The sequence below is a fragment of the Lepisma saccharinum genome, chromosome 24 (genome assembly GCF_977018435.1).
Source record: "Lepisma saccharinum chromosome 24, izLepSacc3.1, whole genome shotgun sequence".
NCBI lineage: Eukaryota > Metazoa > Arthropoda > Insecta > Zygentoma > Lepismatidae > Lepisma > Lepisma saccharinum.
In genome coordinates, this window is record NC_139252.1 from 53,508,383 (window position 1) to 53,532,430 (window position 24,048).

General features: G+C 37.2%; 1 protein-coding gene across 1 annotated transcript; it reads left to right on the forward strand.

Moving 5' to 3' along the window:
• Nucleotides 1–6,610: 6,610 nt before the first annotated feature.
• Nucleotides 6,611–22,587, forward strand: LOC145978098 (nuclear protein localization protein 4 homolog). Its single transcript, XM_083110539.1, has 4 exons — nt 6,611–6,698; nt 16,977–17,128; nt 20,692–20,912; nt 22,470–22,587. Exons 1-3 carry the CDS (start codon nt 6,677–6,679, stop codon nt 20,842–20,844), a joined length of 327 nt encoding a protein of 108 aa, XP_082966665.1. The 5' UTR covers nt 6,611–6,676; the 3' UTR covers nt 20,845–20,912; nt 22,470–22,587.
• The last annotated feature ends 1,461 nt before the right edge of the window (nt 22,588–24,048 follow it).

Below are 24,048 nucleotides of genomic sequence, written 5' to 3' on the forward strand. Positions count from 1 at the left end.
CTTTTAAAACGCTACCGGAGAGATTCAGATGTAACACGATAAAACATTTGAATGATATTTTATATACCTGCTTCGCAAATATATTTGCGAATATATTCTCAAAAAACGTGCAGTCCAACAATTCAACCTTGATTAGTTTCTTCATGCAGCGCGATGCACATTGAACGGGAACGAAAGGACAGACAAATATTTAAATAAGTAATATCTTAATCAAGGGTTGAGGAAGAAATACACATATAAGTAAGTTTTTTCCTGAAAATGCCTAACATACTGCTTACCATCCTTCGTAACTCCTGCCTGAGACAAGTTCTCCAATTCAGGAACAGGCCTCCCATTTCGGATTATTTCCACTTTCTTTTCATAACTACATGACGAAAATCCTCTCTCCAGAACGTCATCAACAACTCCCGATTCCATATTATTTCTATTTCACCTCTTCACCGCACTGACAAAACAATAATAAGAACGAAACACTGCAAATTTCACACGCAAGACGGAAGAAACAAAAAACGTCAACCTCTCGCGGTAACAAGTGTCTCCTTCCTCGAAATAGCCACTCACGTTTGTAGATGAATGGATCAGGGTTGTCAGTCGACGAGATATTTTGTAGAATGAAGAAATTAAGGAGACTCGTAGAAAATGCATCAGAATAGAATGGTATTAATCCCAACACACTTCAAAAGCTCAAATAAGCGTTGGTCAGGGTTCGAAGTCCCGAGGGGGAAGGGAGGGATTTCCCCCCACCAATAATCTTGGCCTCAAGAATCCCCACACCAAAATTTCCCGGCGGGGGGAGAGTTTTAGTTATAACAATGAAAGATGAAGGATAATATTGAAAACATACACTACCTCTTCAAGAGATCTTTAACAGATCTACACCAATAGCAAAATATGGACAATAGAAGTAAAACAAGAATGCAAGACAAATATAAATATGATGTTAATAGAAAAACTATTGCATAATAAAACGATTCCAACTATTTTTGTAATTTATTGACATCTTTAACCCGTTAGTAAATGAATTAGTTTGCTACTTTATAAATATCTCATGTATATAAAAGTAACAAATTGACTTCTTTCTATTTATTTATTAGTAATGCATTTTTAAATATTTAGAAATTCATTATTTTTTTATATTGAATGACATTATAAATATGTATATCATAATTATATTATGTGTATATGTAATATATGCGCGCGCGTGTGTAGATTGAGATATCCCCCCCACCACCAATATGATTTTGCACCCTTATGTTGGGCACAATGTAACGTCCATTTACATAACTTTGCAACGTAAGGGAGCGGGGGTACATTCGAATCCCATAGTAAGCAATGTGTTTATGTTTTTTCTTTCGTTCATTTATATCGTCGGGTCAACACCCATCCTTATCATAAGCTGAAATGCAAAGTGACACGAATACAATTTTGATCTCTAGAATGAGAAAGACAGATACTGAGAATGGTGTGAAACATGCAAATTGTCCATATAATTTCCCTCTGACACATTGACATGACGACGCCGAAAAGGGTTTCAGGTAAAACGCAATGCTCAGTCGATCACTCCATTTCCCTCACCTCCCGATAAACATTTTCTTGCCTTCGCTCCGATTTGTATGTCAGTAATCAATGTTTATAACGCATTTTTATTGCAACCATAGCACAGGAATTAATTTATGTAAGCGTGTCTGTCCAATGTTAGTAAACTAAACATTAGAGAAAAAAATATATGTTGACTACTACCAACACTGCAGACGCTGCCAAAATCTTAGGTACCCTGGCTTCTTAGAACCATGTGCTTTGAACAGGAAAATGCAGCGTGGGATGAGCGCGGGAAGACCCAAACATATGGTGGGGGCTGATCGGAGCCAATGGGGATTGCCCTCCGAATTTCTAGGGTACCCAACAGAGGCAGCAGCTTTTGCTCGTGGAAATCGGCAGAAGCCACGGTGGATGGGGTGGGTGCGGGCAACACCGAAGGCACAATCGGGATCATTCGGGCAGACGTTCGGGACTGCCAGGCTACTCGGGCAAGGCAGCAGCGTTCTCGGACGGAAGATAGAATTTCTGGTAGTGGAAGGGGTTTCGGAGAGACGATAGTTGAATTTTCATGATCCGAGAAGGTGGGAAAAACTATTATTTTTACTTACGGTGTTGTGGGTACGCAGTGCGTACCTTGCGTATCCAGAATGCACGCCGCTGTTTGAACGTGTTCTTAAGAAAAGGTGTGGGCTTTCTTACATCCTGTAACTTTGGCTAGTTTTAAATAAAAGCAATCTAAGGTGTTATCAGGTAGAGTATTTAAAAAATATATCCCCGAATGCTCTAGTCTTATTCAACACAAAAATCACGAAATGTTTCCATAAACTTTTAAACACCAAGTACATAAATCAACGCACAGTCACAACCATTTATTTTAGAATATTTGTGAGATGAACAGGAAGTCGAAGTCGGTTTTTTCCAGTAATGTCACTGCTTTTTGCAATGTGTAGGGACAGTGCCGGCGATTAGGGGGGACAGGCCCGTAGCTAGAATTGATCTCTAGGGGGGGCTCAGGGTTTATCAGGGGGGGCTCACGGTTTATCAGGTGACTTTTTAAAAAAACGTTTCACATTAAATAAAGGTAAGCTATTTTGTGTGTGTTCAGGGGGTCATTAAGTTAATATAAAGCATTAAAGAAATAGAAATATAATACAAATAATACCCTCTTTTTCAATATCTTCTAAAACACGGTCATCTCTCGAAGTGTTAATTGAATGCTACTGACCTCATTCCTTACTAAACACTTCATACACTTTTGATTACACAAATATTTGTATCCCATATGAAAAATGCATGTTACTTTTCTCTTCATAAACTTTTGTCTTCTCGTTTAATATATAAGAAACTAAAAGTTAAAATATACAAAACAGTAATTTTGCCTGTAGTATTATATGGATGTGAAACTTGGTCCCTTACATTGAAAGAGGAACATAAATTGAGAGTATTTGATAATAAGATCCTTAGGAAAATCTTTGGACCTAAATGGGATGAGGAGACAGCTGAGTGGAGAAGGTTACATAATTTAGAACTACATAATTTGTATTCATGTCCAGATATTATTAGAATAATTAAATCAAGAAGACTTAGGTGGGCAGGCCATGTGGCACGAATGGGAGAGGAAAGAGGAGTTTACAGGATTCTTGTTGGGAAACCTGATGGTAAGAGACCTGTAGGAAGGCCAAGACGAAGATGGAGGGACAACGTTGAGATGGATTTAAAGGAAATCGGTAGGGATGGAAAAGAGTATATACTGTAGAACTTGCTCAAGATAGGGAAAGATGGAAGGCCTGTGTTGCTGCAGCCATGAACCTTCGGGTTTAAGAAGGCTAGAGAGTTAGTTAGTTAGTTAGTTAGCATATGAAAAATGCACAATATTCAATAATAGTGACTACAGTACATACCTCTGCCATAAAAAAGTTGGAGTCGGCGATTCTTCATGTTGTTGAACCTGTGAAGCAGTCTCGACATATCTATGTTCGATGCTCGTTTCTTCTCAAATGCCAGAAAAACAAGATTTGCCAGGCGCTTGCTGCACATTGACAGTCTCTGAGGGCTATTGATGCTGGTTAACACAGAGAAAGTGGATTCACACAACGCTGTACTGCATGCAAAAGTTCTTATGCCAGCAAGTAGAGCATAAGTGTCTTCGTAGGCCATTCTAGTTTTGTACAGTTCTTTAAAAGTATCAGGGGAATCCAGTTTCTTGAGATATGCATTGAAAACAGTTAGTTCCTCTTTTGACGGAATGGTGATTCCAAAGGCTGATAAATATTCAATGTTGCTAAATTGAAGGGACTCAGCCGATGATATAGCCTCCAATAAGTCGTCGTTATTGGTAAAACGTCTATTTATTTCTGTTAGCACAAGATCTAAATATTCGTAGAATATTTGTGTGAGAGATGTGATCTTTTCCTCTCCTAGGACGTCAGTGATAACGAAGTCTTGCAACTGTGTATTTCGTTTTCTCTTTCTTGTGGGGTGCTCAACAATCTCGTCATGAATTCCATCCTCTTCTAGCAGTACATTACTTTCTTGCAGAATGCCTTCATACACATCTTCCTGACGCATGCCCCTTAATGTTTCTGTGGCAGCTTCAATCATCTTTCTACCAGCATCCAAATGAACATTACGTGCTTGAAGCATTTTATCAACTGGGCTTAATATTTCAAGGATCTTTTTCATGAACACTAAGCAAAACCGAAACTGAGGTTTGCTAATGACTACAAGCAAACCAACACTTGTTGCTACGTCATCCCCGTTAAAATTTCCATTTTTCACCAACTGCAAAACATGAATTATATCTCTGTAGTTTTCAAATATTGTTCTCGTCATTTTTAAATGTCCTGACCAACGTTGTTCTAAAAGTCGCGAAAGACTTCTCCCCTCGTATAACATGGCAACTTTTCCCTTTTTTAGAAAATTGTGCAACATGGAACTCTGTTCGAAAAAGTGTTTAATTGGAGAAATTTCATCCACACATTTAACAATTACCAGATGTAACCGATGGTTAAAACAATGAACGTAAGGAATTAGACGCCCAAGCCGTTGCTGGATTAAAGCTTGCACACCCCCTTTCTTCCCACTCATAACTGAAGCCCCGTCAAAACACTGGCTGAGCAATTTCGCACTATCCAAACCATATTTCTGAAAAATATTTAGGTTAGATCTGCAAAAGACTCTGCATCAAAAGCTGACAGTGTTTCTATGCACAGAATTGATTCCATGATTGTCCCATTCTTTACATAGCGGATTCCTATGGCTACGTTTTCTCTGTTTTTTTTATCTCGTGTACCGTCTTCAAGCAAAGTATACAAAGGAACATCTGCACTGTTAATGTCACTAACAATGTTTTCACGTACGATGTCAGCCATTATTTCAATAATGTCATTTTGAATTTCAGGGGACAAGTAAGATGCGTTTTTAGGCACCTGCTTAAAACAGTCTGCCAGTTTCTCATCTTTTCGAAGCGTGAACTCGAAAAGATTTCGAAACAGGCTTTGTTCCTCATGTTCTTCTAAGTGGTACGTTCCCCTAAGAGGCAATTCGTTTATTGCAAGGAACTGAATAACTTCAGCAATGCTCTTGATATAATATTGATTCTTTTCAAGAACATTCTGATTGACTAGTGTAGAAATAGATTTTCCCACCAAAGAACGGTTTTGCTTTTCTGCCCACCTTGACATTGCTTCTATGTGTGTAAGTGTCGCATCATGTTTCACTAGCCCTGCTTTGGTTTTATCGAGAGCTGCCTTCCATTTCTTAAAACCTTTAGATGTAAAGGCCACTTCTTTGCATCCGAAAGGCCGATATTGTCTACAAGCATAGCAGAATGCTGCATCTAAAAATTGTGAATACTCTAACCATTTGAACCTTTTAAACCAGTCACTTTGAAAACACCGTCCATCAGCATTTCGGGGGTAATGTTTGAGTTTTAGATGTTTAATTTCCTCACCTGGTTTGGAAATGTCCTTTACTTCTGTAGGCAAGAAATCCTCTTCTTGATTGGAGGCAGCCGTAGATGGGGAAAGAGTAGGTACGGTGGTCGCCGTGGTCAAAGATTCAGATGTTTTTTTACGAATTATAAATTTATCCATGGTGCTGGGGAATCGTTAAAATATCACAACACTACACACCAAGGACAAAACATGGTTATATTATTCGTCACTAAAAACACTCACTATCACACGAATCAGTTTTACGAAGATACGAAACACAATAACACCCGCGCAAACGCGAAACCTTCTTTACACGAATGAAGAACTCTACAAAGTGTCTTTGTCAATGTTTTTCCCCGACAGGGCATGGGCAAGCCCTTATATTCCACCCCCGACCGGGCAATAAAACTTCCCTTCGCAAAACTTGGGAGCCGATGACCTTTGATGCAGATGGAAAGGACCTGCTACAAGGGAAAGCCGAAAGAGGGGGAGCGAAGGTGCATAGATCCCCTGTGGAAGAAATTTGGAGAACCTTCTAAATACTTCCCGTTACTTAAACTTCGGTTTATAAACAAGATGAACAAATGTGATAGCTGCTCTTCATGTTCTGTGAATTTATCATTCTATCAAGTTATGAGCAAATAATATCCACACTCTACATTTTCACTTGTCACGGCAAACAAATTATGCAATAGTTTTACCTAATACCAGGGGGCTGACGACAACGCCAGGGGGGGGGCTGACGACAATGCCAGGGGGGGCTCAGCCCCCCCTGGCCCCTGCCTAGCTACGGGCCTGAGGGGGGAGGCAATAATTGCGCCCCCTCAGTTCTGGCCCCCCGATCGTCGCCACTGGTTGGGGAAACTGATGTGAATTAAAAGGGTGGGGTTCTCGTGCCCCTTGTGTCCAAATTCATAATAAAATTTGTATTAACATAACAGTAATAAATTTATCTTTTGACATCTAAAATTAATAATTAATGATCAATAATGATAGTGGAAAGCTTGTCCCACTCTACCCCCTCCCAGAACGTTGATAATCCGCTATTATTAGTTCTGATTTTTTAAGCAGATCTCCTGATTTTTCAGGGCACGATCACGATAAAAATCTGACCTGGCAACGCTGCCCGACAGCTGACAAGCGTCAAACTCAAATCACTGAATGTCTTGGATATATTATCTGTGTTGTTATTCCCTCAAGCTATGTTATGGCTGATGATTTTAGGTAAGTGAACTGTTTATTTGGTATCCCGGTATTGTAAAATCGCTCCAATTTTAAGTGCAGATTCGTGATTACGAGGACCAAATTAGTAAGTATCCCAAATTTCAAACAAATTGGATAAATTCCCTGTATTGTTAAATTAGACCTTAAAATTTAGTAGCGATTTTACAATACCGGGAATTTCTCCATTTTGTTTGAAATTCGGCATACTCACTAATTTTGGCCCCGTAATCACGAATCTGCAGTTAAAATTTGGCGCTCACACGTGGAAATAGCAAACTAATCTAAATTAAGTTCTTATTTCTACACCCTCGATTTCCAAATTTCCCACCGATTCCGGGCTCCGCCCCTGGGGTAATTGACCTACCGCCCCCAACCGCGGCCCCGCCTCCGCTCCGGCTCCCTGTCTTTCTCTATAGAGTCCCTGTTAAAGGCATGTTAGAAATTGGCCGGATTCACCTGCCCCCAAATAAGCGCCAAATTTTGGAACGACTTAAGATGACCGGACCCCTCTCCGATTTTCTTCATATTTGGCATACTCATTAATTGAGGTATCCTAATCACGAATCTGAAGTTAAAAGTTGTCGGAAACGTCTAGAAATTGCAATATTAGCGAAAATAATGCTTTAGTTTTCGGAATGGAAACCGTGAAATTTTTTGTTTCACAAGGAAATATATATATTCCTGATACTACCACGACACCAAATTTTAACTATATTTGCCTAACCTAACCGAAACTAACCTAACCACACGTCAATGGTTCGTGGGGCTAGCGTCAAAGGTTCGCAATTATTTTGCAAATTCTAAATCCTGATACTACCACGAAACCAAATTTTAACTATGTTTGCCTGCTAATGACGAATCTGAAGTTAAAATTTGTCGGAAACATCTAGAAATTGCAAAATAATTGCGAACCATTGGCGCTAGTCCCACAAACCATTGACGTGTGGTTAGGTTAGTTTCAGTTAGGTTAGGCAAACATAGTTAAAATTTGGTGTTGTGGTAGTATCAGGATCTAGAAATTGCAAAATAATTGCGAACCATTGACGCTAGCCCCACGTACCATTGACGTGTGGTTAGGTTAGGCAAACATAGTTAAAATTTGGTGTCTTGGTAGTGTCAGGAATATATATATTTCCTTGTGAAACAAAAAATTTCGTGAAAATCAACTGTTTCCATTCTGAAAATTAACTCCTTATTTTTGCTTATTTTGCAATTTCTAGACGTTTCCGACAACTTTTAACTTCAGATTCGTGATTAGGATGCCTCAATTAGTGAGTATGCCAAATATGAAGAAAATCGGAGAGGTGTCGGATCATCTTAAGTCGTTCCAAAGAAATAACTTAAAAATTACCTTAGACAAGCATGCATGCTCTCCATAGACAAGGCATTCTCTGTTGATGGAAGCAACAGTAAGTATCGGTGACTAGTGGAAATGACTGTGCAAGCAGTTTAAAACCTTTGAAAGCTTTTAAGGTTATTTTAATGCTAAGAGAACTAAACCTGAGCTGCCTAACCTTACCACGAAAGCATTTATAGTTATTAGTAAAATGCTAAGGGAACTATACATGACTTACCTAACCTAACCTCAAGAGCATGTATTAAACAAAGTCTTCAAATGTTTTGGCGTAAATAATTGCTAAAACTCCACAGTGCGTGTGTTAACAAACTTAAATCGAAATCAAATCATTTAAAAATGTCCTATGTAGCATGATGAAATCACAATAGAACAATAGGAACTTGGACTGCAAGCATGCACCTGACGTTAAATTTATAATATTATATCATTTAGAAAATTGCAGCTGATCTTAGAAGAATGACAGAGGTAGAATGTTTTGCATGCATGGACAGTCTATTTCATACCTTAAAGATAGTTAAAGAGTTGGAGGACAGGTGTATCCCATATTACAGAAAATGACGTGCTTAATGAAGGGTTAATTATCCTATTTACAGCTGAAAAACTCTAACTTGGTATTGAAAACACTACCTACAATATTATTGTACTTAACCCTAATAACAACTGCTGAGGCTAACCATGATTTAGATAGCATGTCACATCATTTTTAAAATACTGTAATTCTGTCTACAGCATTTTGAGGAACAAGATAATAAATGCAGGCTATTTCTGTGAAAAAGTGGTAAATTAGCAGTCTAAAAGTTTGATTCTTAAATACATTTCATTTGCCACTATATTAGTGAACACTTTGATACTGAAATACTACAGTATACACTATATTTTAGTGAACTAGAATTTTTCAGCATGTTTTTGCTGATACCAGGTAAGAAGCACTTTTTCCAAATCTGCATATCTTCCCTCTTGTTGAAGGCTGTGTTCTGTTGATTTACTACCAAATTTTAAAAATTTGTCTAGAATAGCATTTCTTTTACTAATTGACTGTGCAAAGTGTGGTATAAGCGATGCCTAAATCTGCAGCTGTTTTAGTTTTAGCATCCGCTCCCCATAAAAATTTTACTTTCTGGTCAAGTGTGTAACTTTCTCTTTTTCTGTTCTCCATGGCTGACCAGTAGCAACTGAAAACATTCACTGAAGAAACCACTGTTCTGTTTTTATTATGTAACATGACGAACATCAGCTATCGGCATCTTTTTAACATGTGTACTTTCGTATCATGATTACGTACATGAGTCTCATGTTCTGAACAACTGTGACAAAATTTTTCACCTCTGATTTCATGCTGTGCACTGCACTCGTCTTTCTCTCAACTCGAGACTGATCGCTGCCATGCCTGCCTATCCTGCTTCGTATTTGAAACTTTGCTCGTGTTTTTATAATGACAAGAAAGCTATACTTTTCTTTGACATTGTTGTAGCATGGTTGCATAAAAACAAATGTATTTTATGAAAACTAGTGTGTTTTATTATTTATGAAATGGTGAAGTATTACGCATATGGCCGGAAAAATAATTAGAAATGTTTTTTTTTTTTTATTCAGAAGATGTAATGAGAAAATAACAAACATCATGAATCTCACTTTTGTTTTAGTAGTATGCTAATCTTTTGGCTGCAAATGCGAGAGCTAATCACTGCAGTTGAGTGAGAATACAGTGCGGTCCATAAGTTCCCGCATTGATTTTTTTTTTTTGTAGCCTTCCCATTAACCCCATCTAGCAGACGACTGTTGAAGTACGTAGTTTGAAACCTTTCGAACAGCCATGCTGAGAGGCATCAGTCTAGCTGTTGTTGAAGAGTACAGACGTCTGATATAACCTGGTGTTGCGTGTGTGTGTCAGACTCTGGAGATGGACGAGAAGGAGGAACAGCGGGTAGCAATCAAATTTTGTTGCAAAGCTGAATTTTCAACGACAAAGACATTGGAACTTATTCAGAAGGCATACGGTGAGTAAGCACTGAGTCAACCATTTTTGAGTGGCACAAACATTTTCGTGAGGGCCAGGAGACAGTGAAGGACGAAGAACACAGTGGTCGGATGACAACAACTCGAACCAACAAAAACATCGTAGCTGTCACTAACTTGATTAAGAGGATTGGAATGTGACGTCTCGGATGATAGAAGAAACACTAATCATCCCCAAAACAGTGGTTTTGCGGATCTTGCATGAAGATTTGAACAAGTGGAAGCTGTGTTTGCCTGGACCTCTTCACCTCTCGTGATTTTTTTCCTGTTGCACGACAACACCTCTGCTCATTCGGCAGCAATAAATCGCCAGTTCCTCTCTGAAAAGCAAGTCTCCATGTTGCACCATCCACTTATTCACCAGATTTGTCACCTCTGGACTATTTCCTCTTCCGAAAACTGAAGATGCACGTGAAGGGTTCAAGATTCGACTCGCTTGAGGAGATCCAGAAGGCTGTGACCGACAAACTCAAGACACTTCCGAAATAATTTTCTGAAGCCATGAAGAGATTGAAAACTCGTGCTGAGCAATGTATCGCATCAAATGGATCCTGTTTTGAGTAAACAAACAGTCAAAACTCATACACCTTTCACTTTGAATTTGTTATTGCCTTAGTTCGGGAACTTATGGACCGCACTGTGTATATGTGTGTGTGTGCTACAATGATTTTGCACTGAAGAGGTGAAATAAATATTGTATAATTGCACAAACTCTGGTTTATCAATTTTCCACTGTTTCATTGTTATCAGGAAAGTTAAAATATATTGTGGGGGAATGTAAATTCAGTCTTCCACGTGTTTCATTATGGCATCCTGCTCTTAAAATTAATGAGCTATATGGAAGTGTCCCAACAAGGAATATGGTATGAATCATGCATAAGGATTTTGTTAAAGTTAAGGAGTTTTAAAATTGAGCAAACTCTGTTAGAATTTATAGTTCCTTTGTAAGCTCTTCACATGGAGCATTTTAAAGCTCCCATTTACTTAAATCATTTTGGTGGTTAATAATTAGTTTTCTTAAATGTTACGTAAATTGTGGCCACTAAAATTTACATTCACAATTACACAACATTCTACATATAAATACCCTCTGTAGTTACAATGCAATATTGTTAAAATTACTTTTTCAACTGGAAAATGTAAGGATAAGAGTATTCAAGCAGGCCTGTAGCCAGAATTTTATATGGGGGAGGGGGTGGGGCTCATCTCTAACAAGCAGCTGCCATCTAAAGATGAAAACATGGAGGGTAAAAGCCCTGCAGATGAATTTCTCAGTACATTACATCTTATTGTCCCTACAAGATGTTCAAACCCTAGTAAAATTAATTAACATTATGTATGAAATTTGTAGGATTTCGGAGGGGAAGCCCCCCCCCCAAGCCCACCCACTGGCTACGGGCCTGTCTATATCTGTAGATTTGTGTGGAAACTGTATTATTGAACCCTACCATGGATTGAATGCCAAATTTTGTTTTTGATCACCAAGCTGTTAAGGATAAATTAATATTATTAATCATTTAAATATTTATAGATTTTAACTGATTACACTGCACAACAAATTTGAAGACATTTTCTGTCCTTTAGATGAAATCATGTGATTTGGACTAAACAAAGGACACAGAATTGAAGTGTGAAAATCGCATGCTTCTATCACGCATCATTTTCATTGGACAGCCACCTTATTCATTGCTACAAGTATGTGTGAACGGCATATTACAATACACTGTACAGTAAGAAAACACAGTAACAATACCTACGAACATGACGCTGTGGACCATTTATGCTTGTACATATCTGTAGGGTCTGATGAAAGACCAACAATAGTCAGCAAGCATACTGCCGTTCCAAAGTCTTTTCAAACATGCAATGTCCTGGTGGAACCTTTCCTCATGTCGTCACTGACTCCTCTAAGGTCTTGCGGGGAAAGCTCACACGTGAATCCGGAAAGTGTAATTTGAGTAACATGTGGCACCCCATGACATGAAATCAGTGCACCACGTCACGAACAATGACTTCATAATTTCGTGCTTTCAAATTACCCAAGAAATTAGAGAACACCAACTTGAATTCCTGCTATGCTTTTTTGTTGGGTCAGAAAGTGTAGAATCAAACGCACCATCATGAAGAAAAGTTCTGATTTGTGTGTTAATAAACACACCTTCCATAACCTTTGCCTCACTCAAGCATGCGAATTTCGTCCAGAGGTACCTGAAAGCTTGCCCTTCTCGGCCTAGTGCTTTGATGAAGATTTTCATCAAACCAAGCTTGATGTGTCATTGGGCAGAAAGACACTGTGATTGATTGATTGATTGTATTAAAATTTTTGGTTGGGGAGTCCAACTTTTGCAGCAAGTGACCATAGGTTAGACGGTTGTGTCCAGTACACAGTCAAATAAGAACTTCTTCTTGACTAGAGAGAAAGGGAGGAACGCCATGCATCTATGGTGAGCTTAATCGCGTGAAGCTTCTTCCTCGTTGCCGCATCACACATTTTGGGGCTTGTCAATTGGATCTCGTGATATGTTCTTCATGCCTGTCGTGGCGGCCAGTGTTTACGGACATAATGATTATCTCTGTCCCGACTGTCCCACTCACAGAGGAAGCAACAGTATTTCATATAACCTTCTTGCATACATCTTATCCTGTCATACCAATGTATAATTTCCAGCATTCGTTCCTTGTAACACAGTAGAAACACGCTTTCGGCTATTGTACCATACGTTTCTTATGTAACTTTCAAATTTTGTGTTTTTGGTTAAATGACACGTGATACACGGAAACAAATTCCAGATTCGTTTTTGTCATGCACAAATACATTAGAATCACACATTTTCATCTAAAGGACAAATTTCGTGTTGTGCAGTGTTATTGGCAGTTAATAATGTGCCATGATATGTACATATCATGTAGTATGATATTGATAGAAAATCAAAATTATTGTGCATTTTCTTGTTTGTTAAATATTCTAAATACATTTCTTCCTCTAAAGGAAAACCATCAGAAATACATGGTGACATTTTGATTAAAAATGTGAACAGATTATGCACAAAACATTTATTTTCTGTGAGGTTGGTAGGTACACTTATTAGTGATAACTAGGGCTAGGATGTTGATGACCTTAAAATTGCCAAAAAAATTATCTTTAAAAAAATGCATTTATGACCTAATACATGCAAGAAAATGCCCTCTAAACTTAGAAAAATGTCCTAAAAATTCTGAAAGATTTGTAGAACAAATTTATAAACTACCAAGAGAAATTCAAATTACAAATTAACGTTACAGTATCTATTACATGTTCGTTGCGTATGGTAGTACAAGTAAGTACTGAGTTGCAGTACACAATGAAAATCATATGCAATTTTTCAAAAGTGAATGCTTGTCGGTTTTCGGACAAGAGAGCCTTGTACACGGTAAAATTTCTATTGACTTCCAGCGACACAAGATGAGCGTACTTGAAATGAACAATATCACTTGCTGTTAAGTCACTTTCAATTTCATAGAGTGCAAATTGCTTCCCTGACAAAATGTCCGATACAGAGCACAAAACTTTGTACTTCTTGTTTTTAACAATAATCCGTCTGGCGACAATATATTTACTGATAGAGGAGAAAATCACATTGTTTGAGCTGAATTGTTACACAATAGCTTGTGTTAACAATACTGCACAGAATTTCTTTGTTTCTTCAAACACAGTCGTTCTGAACTGCACGGGAACCTCTCTCCTTCAAAGGGTTACATTTGCATGTAAAATGCCCCTTCTTTCACCAAAATGTAGAAAAATGCATAAAATGACTTTTAAAAGGCCGAAAAATGGTTTAAAAAGTTTAAAAAAGGACCTTTACTCCAAAAAGGGTCAAAAAATGCAAAAAATGCCCTAAAAAGGCATCCCATTTAATTCACTTATGTGTAAAACAAGTTTCTATCTACTTATGCAATGTTTCTGCCTTACCAAAAAAAAAAAGATGCATTTGCATCCCTAGCCTTAGTGATAACATTTCCATATTGATTGGTATTTGATAAATAATATGGTCACTAGGCAATTATTTGTTCATAGTCAGCTTGAGAAAGCAGTTATCCAGAAAATGCTTATTGTTTGTACTTAAGTTTTGAGTTATATTTGATTTTGGTTTCATTCTTGAATATTCATTTCCACTAATTTCATGAGCCTCTCTCATGTAATATTTTTGTATTTATTTGCTGAGGAGTGCATAACTGCTGGATACTTTCAAAAGAAGCACCCAAACCCCTGCCACTTCTCTACAAATGGTTTTTTCGGCTCAAAGTCTGTGACTGACTGTGTAACAGGTGAGCACAATGATCTATTCACATTTTTATAATGTAATAGTGAAAATTACGGATGAGCAGATACTCTTAACAATCCCCCCCCCCCCCCCGATGCTTGAAAATTGTAACAATTCAAATTGTTTCAGAATATTTATAAATTGGTAATGTATATAAGTTTTCCTTTGGAACTATACTATAGCAACCTATGATAGTTTTCCTTTAAAATATTCATAATGTCACATGAGGGAATGATTTAATAAAAATTCCATTTCTCCCTCCATTAAAGAGAGGAATACCGACACACAATATTTTGAACAACTTTTAATTATTAAAATTTTCAAGCATCTGTATCAGTATCGGCAGGAATCGGTGAGAATATCGGCATCGGTTGATAGTGAAATCAGCTCAGCCATAATTAGTATACATATGAAGGTTTGACATACCCGAATTACAAAAGAATATATCCATTGTTACAATTATTAACAAGCAGATATTGAAAAAGTCCTTTGTTACCCATGTAATATTATGGGATAGATTTTTTTAAAATAACTACAACTCCTGAACCACTGCATTAAAAAAATTGACTTCTAATAATGCATGAAAAACAACACTTTGAACAACGTACAACAATTAAGGATTCAGAGGAGACATGGGGTCAAAGGCCTGATTTTTGGCCATGTTCCAAAATTAACATGCTATTTCGAAAACTATGCACGGTATTTTAGTCCTGTCTTTTATGTTCATTAGTATACATCTAAAGGTATTACATACTCGAATTACAAAACTATATACAATTACTATTATTAACAAGCATTGTTTGAAAAAGTCCTTTGTCTCCATTTTGTGACAAGAATATTAGAAAATGTTAAACTATTTTTATATTAATAAAAATATAAACAATATGTAAAAACCTAAATTACTTACAACCAGACAGTATCATCCGTCGAAAAATGCGATGTTTCGGGAGTCTTTACCACCCCCTTCTTCAGGGAGGTTCCTGCATTCTATACGGAAGTAACAGCTGTTGGTCACACGGCCATGTGGGGGACTGGAATTTTATAGTTTTAACTACTTTTATATGTTTTAGTGTTTTTTGTTTTTTTAAGTAAAATGTTAAGGGATAAGGTCAATATATTTGAGCGCAGACAAGTTTTATCAAAATTTGCTTTACCACTTCAACCTGCACCCTTTTCCTTGTTTGATAAAATTTGACGCGGCATGGTGGTGATTCGTGCCTAAGGAAAGCCTGAAGAAGGGGGTGGTAAGACCCCCGAAACATTGCTTTTTTTGACTGATGATACTCACTGGTCGTAAGTAATTTAGGTTTTTATGTGTTTTTTATATTTTTATTAATATAAAAATATTTTAAATTTGCTAAAAGTGAGTAATTCGCACAATGCAAAATTTGAATATTAGAAACAGGCCTCTAACTCATTATCCACTGCATTTTTTGAAAATTTTAAATGTTATGTGTACTAATGAGTAAAAGCAACACTTTAAACAACATGCGACAATTAAGGGTCCTGGGGGGATGTAGGGACAAAAGACCAAAATTTGAAATTTTCCGAATTTACGCAAAATTTATGTACACTGTAATTTCTGTTTGTTTTTTCCTGTTGAGGCACGGGTATTACATATCCATGTAGAGTAAGTAGCCTTTTGGTGTGCTGTCCTCCAAGTTTGGTCCTTCCAGTGTCCATTGGTTCGGATCCCACTTTAAACTGTAGGTCCAGTCCCAATTAGCATTTCTGTGCATAAAGTGGACTTAAAACACCAATCAATCAAACCATAAGCATCCAACGCTGCCACTCTTATACATTGTTGTTATATTTTTTAGCCAAGAAGTATCAGTCTGTTTCGTTCAACGAAACTTTGCAAGGTTGTAGAAATGTTCCACCGCTACATACTACATTTTTTCATTCACTTCGGTGTGCTGTATGCCAATTTTTTTTAAAAAAAATTCCATTTTCTCCTTCCTTTAACACTAATAATCATGAGGCAATGTATAAATTTTACCTCTGCTGAAAGCCCTGTTGCACTGTCTTTAAAAAAGAAAACAAAATTGATTTAATATCTCTACGACAATTAGTTCTCAATTTTTTAATTTTATTTATACAGTAAAACCTTGTTAATCCGGACAGGCAAAAGGAAAAAAAAAGCAGAATGCAAGGTTTTAAATGTGGCTAGAAGTCAACAAGAGAACTTCCCAAAGAAAAGGCAGTTAACCACTGATGAAATTCTGTTTCCTGCAGACTTTGTACTGTACTATATAGTGTATAGTCCTATGCCCTTTTATTACACCATAATAGACAGGTTTTGTTGCTAAAAACTGAGTTTTAATGCACTTTCTACTATTCTTTTAGGTTATTTCAGTTAATCTGGACTTTTTGTTAAACTGGTTAACTTATCACCCCCATTAGTGCAGATTAACGAGGTTTTACTGTATTATGTCCACAGAGGCTAAACGAGGCTCCTTCCACTAATAGTTAAAATGTTTGTTCAGTTTTGATTAACCTGTGTAGGCATAAACTGGACTTAAAGCAAACTTTGACTTTTGTTGCCTGAAGTGTCGTATTTTGTATGAAATTCTTACCTCTCTTCAATCCTTCTTTTCTCACCAGGTGTTGCTAGCAACCAAGTGCACATTGAAGTATCCAACCAGTGCATGGCCCTTGTGAGGGATGACTGCCTGGTGCCTACCAAGGATGCCCCGGAGCTTGGCTTTGTTCGGGAGTCCACGGACAAGCAGTATGTTCCTGATGTCTACTACAAGGTAAATGGCAATTTTTCTTCTTTGAGAGGTGCACTGATTACCACATTGTGGTTCAATGGATACAAAAGTATTTCACGTGAGGAAGAAAATAGCACATCTTTGGTTAAAAATTTTAAAAATCTGGCATCGTCAAATTGATATTTTCTAAAATATAACACTTTCATACATTGTACAAATGGAAAGAATGTGCTCTTTGGAGCTAGTTCTTTCTTTTACCAGGGTGTACAGTGAACAGTGTGCACACATACTTGTCACAAATTTATTATGGTAAGGGGTAGGGTTGAGCCGATACCCACAGCAATGCATAAACATTGTGACAATTATAATTTAGTGTACGAACATTGATCAATATTAATGTGTAAATATTCCACTCCAAAATATATGAATCAATTTACCAAGACTTTTTCAGAATATCAGTGTTGTTCTTGAATGTTCGCATAACCACTTTTTGTACATGCAAAATAATCTAACACAGATATTTTTAGTGGGTTTTATTTTATTTTATCTGCGACGTTTCGTTCAACGAAAGAATTAAAGAACATGGAAGAAACATTAAAAAGGAAGATCAAAGAACAGCATTGAGTGAGCTTATGTTGACAGATGGACACGGGATTAAGAAAGTAAAAATGAAGGAGAAGAGGAAAAATGAAATAGAGAGGAAAGTTGTAGAGACAAAGCACATATGCATAAACAGAGGACCGAAAATTAACAAAAACAAAGGGGAAATTGGAATAGAATTAGTAGAACCAATAAAAAAGCAAGTTGGTTAAGTTTCCAGAGGCCACCTTCAATTTTGTGCAAAAAAAATGGAAGATTTCACCTTACCAGATAAGTTCAAGGAGAAAGGAAAGGTCAGTGCCACCAGAAGGAGCCAGCTATAACACCTGCAAGGTGGAAAAACCAGTTTTGCCTTAGAAGTGTAGAGTGACTAGCCATGTGAGGTTGTGGTGTTGTATGTGTAGCTTGAAAAAGTTCTGGGAAACCAGAACAAAACATCACAAATAGAATCAAATAAAAACCACTAAAAATAACTGTGTTAGATTATTTTGCATGCAAGAGTTTTTCTTTTCAAAATTCAAGAATTACATCAGAATATGAAAATACATGTTATGTGATCACAAAACTCAGTTTTTCAGACAAAAATGGTGGGGGAAAAAAAATTACTTCAAATTTGCATAATTTCCAGGATAATTAAGACTCCTCGAAAGTGCCTTTGCGTTATTTTTGTGGGGCCCCATTAAAAAGTAACAATTTTTGCAGGCCCCATTAAAGACCAGTGTGCTAGAAATGTATCGGTATTGGCTCAGCTCTATTAAGCATCCTGACACTATAAGCTACTTGGTCCTGCTGTCTATGGCATCATGCTTTTGGCTCGGGCTATGGGACACATGCAAGTTCAAGTCTCCTGGGGAAAGCATAACAACATTTTTAAGCCACTTAATCATTCTCTTTATCAATGCACAGAGCGCCACATATACTTTTTTTTTTCATTAAGGAAAGACTTCATAAGTTTTGTCTAGAGGTGGAAGTCTACAGACAGCCTGTCTGTAATGTACAGTGAAACCTGCCTTAAATGGAATAGGAAAGGACCAGGACATTTTCCCACTAAAGCCAGGTTTCTGTTTCATGCGGTGTAATGCATAAAAATGTAGATATACCAGGTGGGCTGAAAAGTTCGTAGGCTGACTCATAGATGGCGTTACTAGAATTAAATCCATGTGATTTTTACTTAGTACTAACCTTCAAAAGATACGTGTATAAATTTCACAGCTGCCGGATAATTAATTCGTGAGATATAGCATTGTGAGTGAAGCAGCTTTTGTTATTGTGAAAAAATGGATAAAAAAGAATTTCGTGTGTTAATAAAGCATTGCTTTTTGCCGAAAAAAAATACTGTTGAAGCCAAGGCTTGGCTTGATAAACATTATTCGGACTCTGCACCAGGAAAATCAACCGTTGAGAAGTGGTTTGCTAAATTTAAACGAGGCGAAATGAGCATCGAAGACGATGCACGCAGTGGATGCCCCAAAGAGGCTGTTACCGACGAAAACATCAAAAAAGTCCACAAAATAATTTTAAATGATCGTAAAGTGAAGTTGATTGAGATAGCTGAGACTTTAAAAATATCAAAGGAACGTGTTGGACATATTGTTCATGAATATTTGAACATGCGAAAGCTGTGTGCAAAATGGGTGCCGCGCATGCTGTTTCATCAAGGAAATGCACCGTGTCACAAATCAATGAAAACGATGGCAAAATTATATGAATTAGACTACGAATTGCTTCCCCATCCACCATATTCTCCAGATCTGGCCCCCAGTGACTTTTTCCTGTTTGCAGACCTTAAAAGAATGCTCGCTGGAAAGAAATTTAGCACTGATGAAGAGGTAATCGCCGAAACTGAGGCTAAAGAGAAATCGTACTATAAAAATGGCATCGAAAAATTGTATGACCGCTATAATCGTTGTATCGCCCTCGAAGGCAACTATATTGAATAATAAAATCGAATTTTGTCAAAAAAATATTTTTTACTATGTTAGCCTACGAACTTTTCAGCCCACCTGGTACAATACCACATGTGTTAAATATGTACACTACTCTTTTGCGAAAACTCTCCAATCGCCTGTTAGATGTTTTGAAGTCAGTGTTTGCCAGTTTTTGAGCTATCTTTTTAGTATAGTGGAACCACAAGCAAAGAAACCTGAGCAAACCCACGACTCCTGTGCACCGTACTCCTGCGAGGAGGGGAGGGGGACCATTCTTCCTTATGGCCCGAGCTGAACGGAAGAAGGGAAAGCTCCATGGGGACTTCTTGTCCAAGGTTTTTTTCCTTTGGTCGCTCTATATATCCCTGTAATATAGAACCTGACACATGGTGATTTTTCACTGGCACTCCCACACCATTTCATTAATGTATATGTTTGCTGTTTCCAAAGTTCTCTTTTTATTTTTATATTAGCACAGTTTCCCCACAGCTTCAGAATTTCAGTTTTCTTCTTTAGAAGGATCATTCACTTATGTTTTACTGACATTGAACATATCATGATCTACTTAGCAGATACTTAATCTCCCTCACTCACATGAAACACTTTTACTCTCATGTTAAGATCAAGTGCAACTCTTCTCTTTGTAGCCGTGATAACAACTGCCAGACTAAAGTATTCACAAAATAAAGATCTAGACACCTTCTTGAGTAGAATTTCTGGAAGGGGGAAAACAATTGAATTTCAACACAGGTGCAACTGACAGGTCAGGAGCTTGGAAACTGGGGAGAACAGACAACATTTTTTCTGAAGAATGCATTTTGGAACATGAGAAATTTTCCATATAAAGGCTGATTTTGTTTTCCATTTGCATGGCTGATGTTTTCCATTGAATCCAGGAAATTTAATGTGTTTTTCATCTTCAAATGGGACTGGGAAATATTCCCATTCAAGCAAGCTTTATGTTTAATGGAGCATCTGTTTACAGCAGGTTTTTACTGTGCAAGGATTTTATTTTCTGACAATATAAATGTCAATGGCAACTGTGTCATGTAATGTTATTTTCTTTTTTCCAATAAGGTGAAAGCGAGAGAGGCCAGGGAAGATCGGCAGATTCAGCTGACTGGTGATCTGTATTTTATGATGGAAATAGCTGCATCTTTTCTGAATGTTGAACTAAAGACAATGGAAGAAGGTGTCTTAGACAGTGATCAACACAAAGATTATGAATAGTCTTCTCGTTGAAGGTGGAAGGCAGGCCATAATGTTTTATTTCATGGAGTATGATGTTCCTGGTGTAGGTAAGTTTTTATAGTGAAGTAATCGATAATGAGAAATGACCATTGTTATTTGTTAATATGTATTATAGTTGTATAATTCCTATTATGGAATATTGGCCAATTCCAATAAAGTACTGATATAAAATTTACCAATATCAGTAACCGGTATTCTACTGATTCGATATAAAATTCCAAATGGTCCTTGAAGAACCTTGATGGTTCATTGATCTCCTTATTAAATGTATGACGGCAATACAAAAGAAACTGCATATTTAGGTACTTACTTTGAAAAGAAGTAGAGCATTGAGATTATGTGTTTATATAGATAAAAAGTTTAACAAAATGGCAGAAAATTTGCACTAAATTATAAGATATATTGTGTCAGTAATTTTGTCGATATGCCTTTATCAGCCAATTCCATAAGTACCGATTAATCTGTCCCATCCCTAATTCCTGTAATACCATATCATGATGGAATATGTGGCAGAGATCTTATGCAATTATTCAGGGTATTTTTTTATGAGGGTTCTGCTCCCTTCAAAGGCAGTGTTTGCAACTTATAATGCAATAGCGTAATGTTTTGAATATGCATGCAATAACATATTGACCTTAAGATAAGATTTTTGGTTGTATGTATGTAAATTTGGAATTTGGATTCTGTTCCAGTTAAGATCATGAATGTATTAGGAAGGAGTGGGAGTCGACCTCTTCCATGTAAATAATATACAGCTCTTAAAATCAGAAATTTTGTTTAAGAATTTTACTTATAACACAATATTATCTGCCTTTTCTGTCAAAACCTTCTTATTGTTTTTTTTTATACTGTTCATGCAGATTTTTTTTAAATGTTCCAAAGAAACAATTCTTTTTTTTTTTTTTACAAATTCTTGAGAATTGTGTGTCGTTTACCACAATCTAACTCATCAAAGTGGTCTTTGTTGATTTTTTAGACAACATGCAACTGCCCAATTTCATCTTTCTAAACTCTCTCTTTCCCGTAAGTTTTATACCAACTCCACTTTCTGTAGCCAAGGACACCCCTGCAGCATAAATAACCCTCTTCTGGACTTGCTTCGAAGGAATTGTTGGGAGATGATGTCTGTGATTCTTGTTCCATGAAATATAACCCATTGTGGATTACATTTCTTGCCTTGCTTTGCAATGCAGAAAACCTTTTGACAATGCTATACACCAAAACCTTCAACTTGCATGTACACAACTACATGCTGAGTGCCCAGTATAATGTATAATTGTGTTTTCAAATGTAGGTGCCAACATTGGTCTCTGGCTGTAACAACCCCCCCCCCCCTCAATTTCAACTTTCAGAGCTCAAGTTATCTCTTGGCACTTATAACATTTTTTGAACTGCATTATGCCAGTACCGAGATGCTGCAAAAGTGTTGTATGACATTTTTACAGACCTTGAAAGTCAGTCTCCAGTAAAGTATTGCCTGATATCAAATATTAAATTCAAACAAATACCACTGTTAGGCATCGGTAGCAGTTCATCCCTAATTTTTAGTAATTGTTTAAAACCAGCCTGATAATTATACTCAATTTCCTCCCTTCTTTTTGCAGAAGCTGGGAGATATTTGGACACAGTATCTTATAACTACCTGAAAAGGATTCATATGCTGGTCTGCAAAATTCTATGTAATTGGGGCAAATTAAGCAAGAGTGAACAGGGAAGAAAGGATAAACAGGATTTCCTGGACAGTTTTTCTTTCTTTCTCGCAAGTAAGTAACACTTTTAGGTGCTTATTTGTCAGTAATTTCAATTTAATGGTAGGGATATAAATTTGCGAACTTGTGCCCCTAAATTTTCCTGTTTCACATACCAGTTCTGACATAACATGTGTGAACTTTGAGGAGGCATTTTTTTCATGACTGAGTCAATTATTTCATGTTAAGTCCACTTTAATCACAGATAGGCTAATCATGACTGGACCTACAGTTCAAAGTGGGATGTGCCTCCACTGGGTATCGAACCTAGTACCCTCTGATTACATGGTGAGGATGCCCCTTTCATAATTAATGCATGATAACATACTGATTAATTATTTTCATCATTAGTTTTTGTTTGTTGCCTTCTAAGGAAATAAATGAACTGATGTCTAGAATATTTATTACATGCTGTAAAATTTATTTCTGTGAACTTATTTTGTATCGATCTATAAAAGAGAAATAAAGTATTTAAGGTGATGAGGTTCAGTTTCACAGAAGCTGCACATTTATTTCAGTTCTGTCAAAATGCATGAGACTGGAAAGCAAGTCTTAATCCCAAGTAATGTATTTCCCTTCATGTTACAGTTGTAAGCTGATGTTTAAGGTGATGAGTAAGCTAGATCAGGGTGGCTACTCGCCAGGAATTCCTTGAATTCTGGGAATTATGCGTAAATTATTGGCTCCCAATTATTATTCCATTGAATTTATATATACAGCGTGTCCACAATGAGACTCCAACATTTTGAAAGTCTATAACTTTTTCATTTTAAATTGTACAGCTGTGATTCCGGAAGCAGCAGAAACAGAAACTCAAAAAGTTTATGTGGTAACGTTTTAGTGCGCGCAATAGCCATAGTGGCGCTGCAGCAATCGATTGTTTGAAAATTGAGATTCCAAACGAGCGTGCACAGGTTGTGTGGTGGTGTGCAGAAACGAAATCACTTATTCAAGTGCAACGAAACTTTCGTTGTGTGTACAATAAGGATCCTCCGACATTCACACCTATAAAGAAGTGGTGTGATCAGTTTTTGACGACCGGCAATGTTTTGAAAGGACACGGTGGTGGTAAACCCAGAATCCAGGAACAGGTTGTAGAAAATGTGCGGAGGTCATTCGAAAGGAGTCCACAGACGTCAGTAAGACAAGCAGCGAGAGAACTTGGTATGAAACGGTCGACAGTTCACACAGTTCTTCACTGCTTGTCTTACTGACATCTGTGGACTCCTTTCGAATGAACCTGTGCACGCTCGTTTAGAATCTCCATTTTCAAACAATCGAGTGCTGCAGCGCCACTACGGCTATTGCGTGCACTAAAACGTTACCACATAAACTTTTTGAGTTTCTGCTTCTGCTGCTTCTGGAATCACAGCTGTACAATTTAAAATGAAAAAGTTATAGATTTTCAAAATGTTGGAGTCTCATTGTGGACATG

Coding starts and splice junctions, on each gene's coding strand:
- LOC145978098 (XM_083110539.1), top strand. CDS start 6,677: ATGTTATGGCTGATGATTTTAG. Junction 6,699..16,976: donor GTTATGGCTGATGATTTTAG/GTAAGTGAACTG, acceptor TTTTCTCACCAG/GTGTTGCTAGCAACCAAGTG. Junction 17,129..20,691: donor TTCCTGATGTCTACTACAAG/GTAAATGGCAAT, acceptor TTTTCCAATAAG/GTGAAAGCGAGAGAGGCCAG.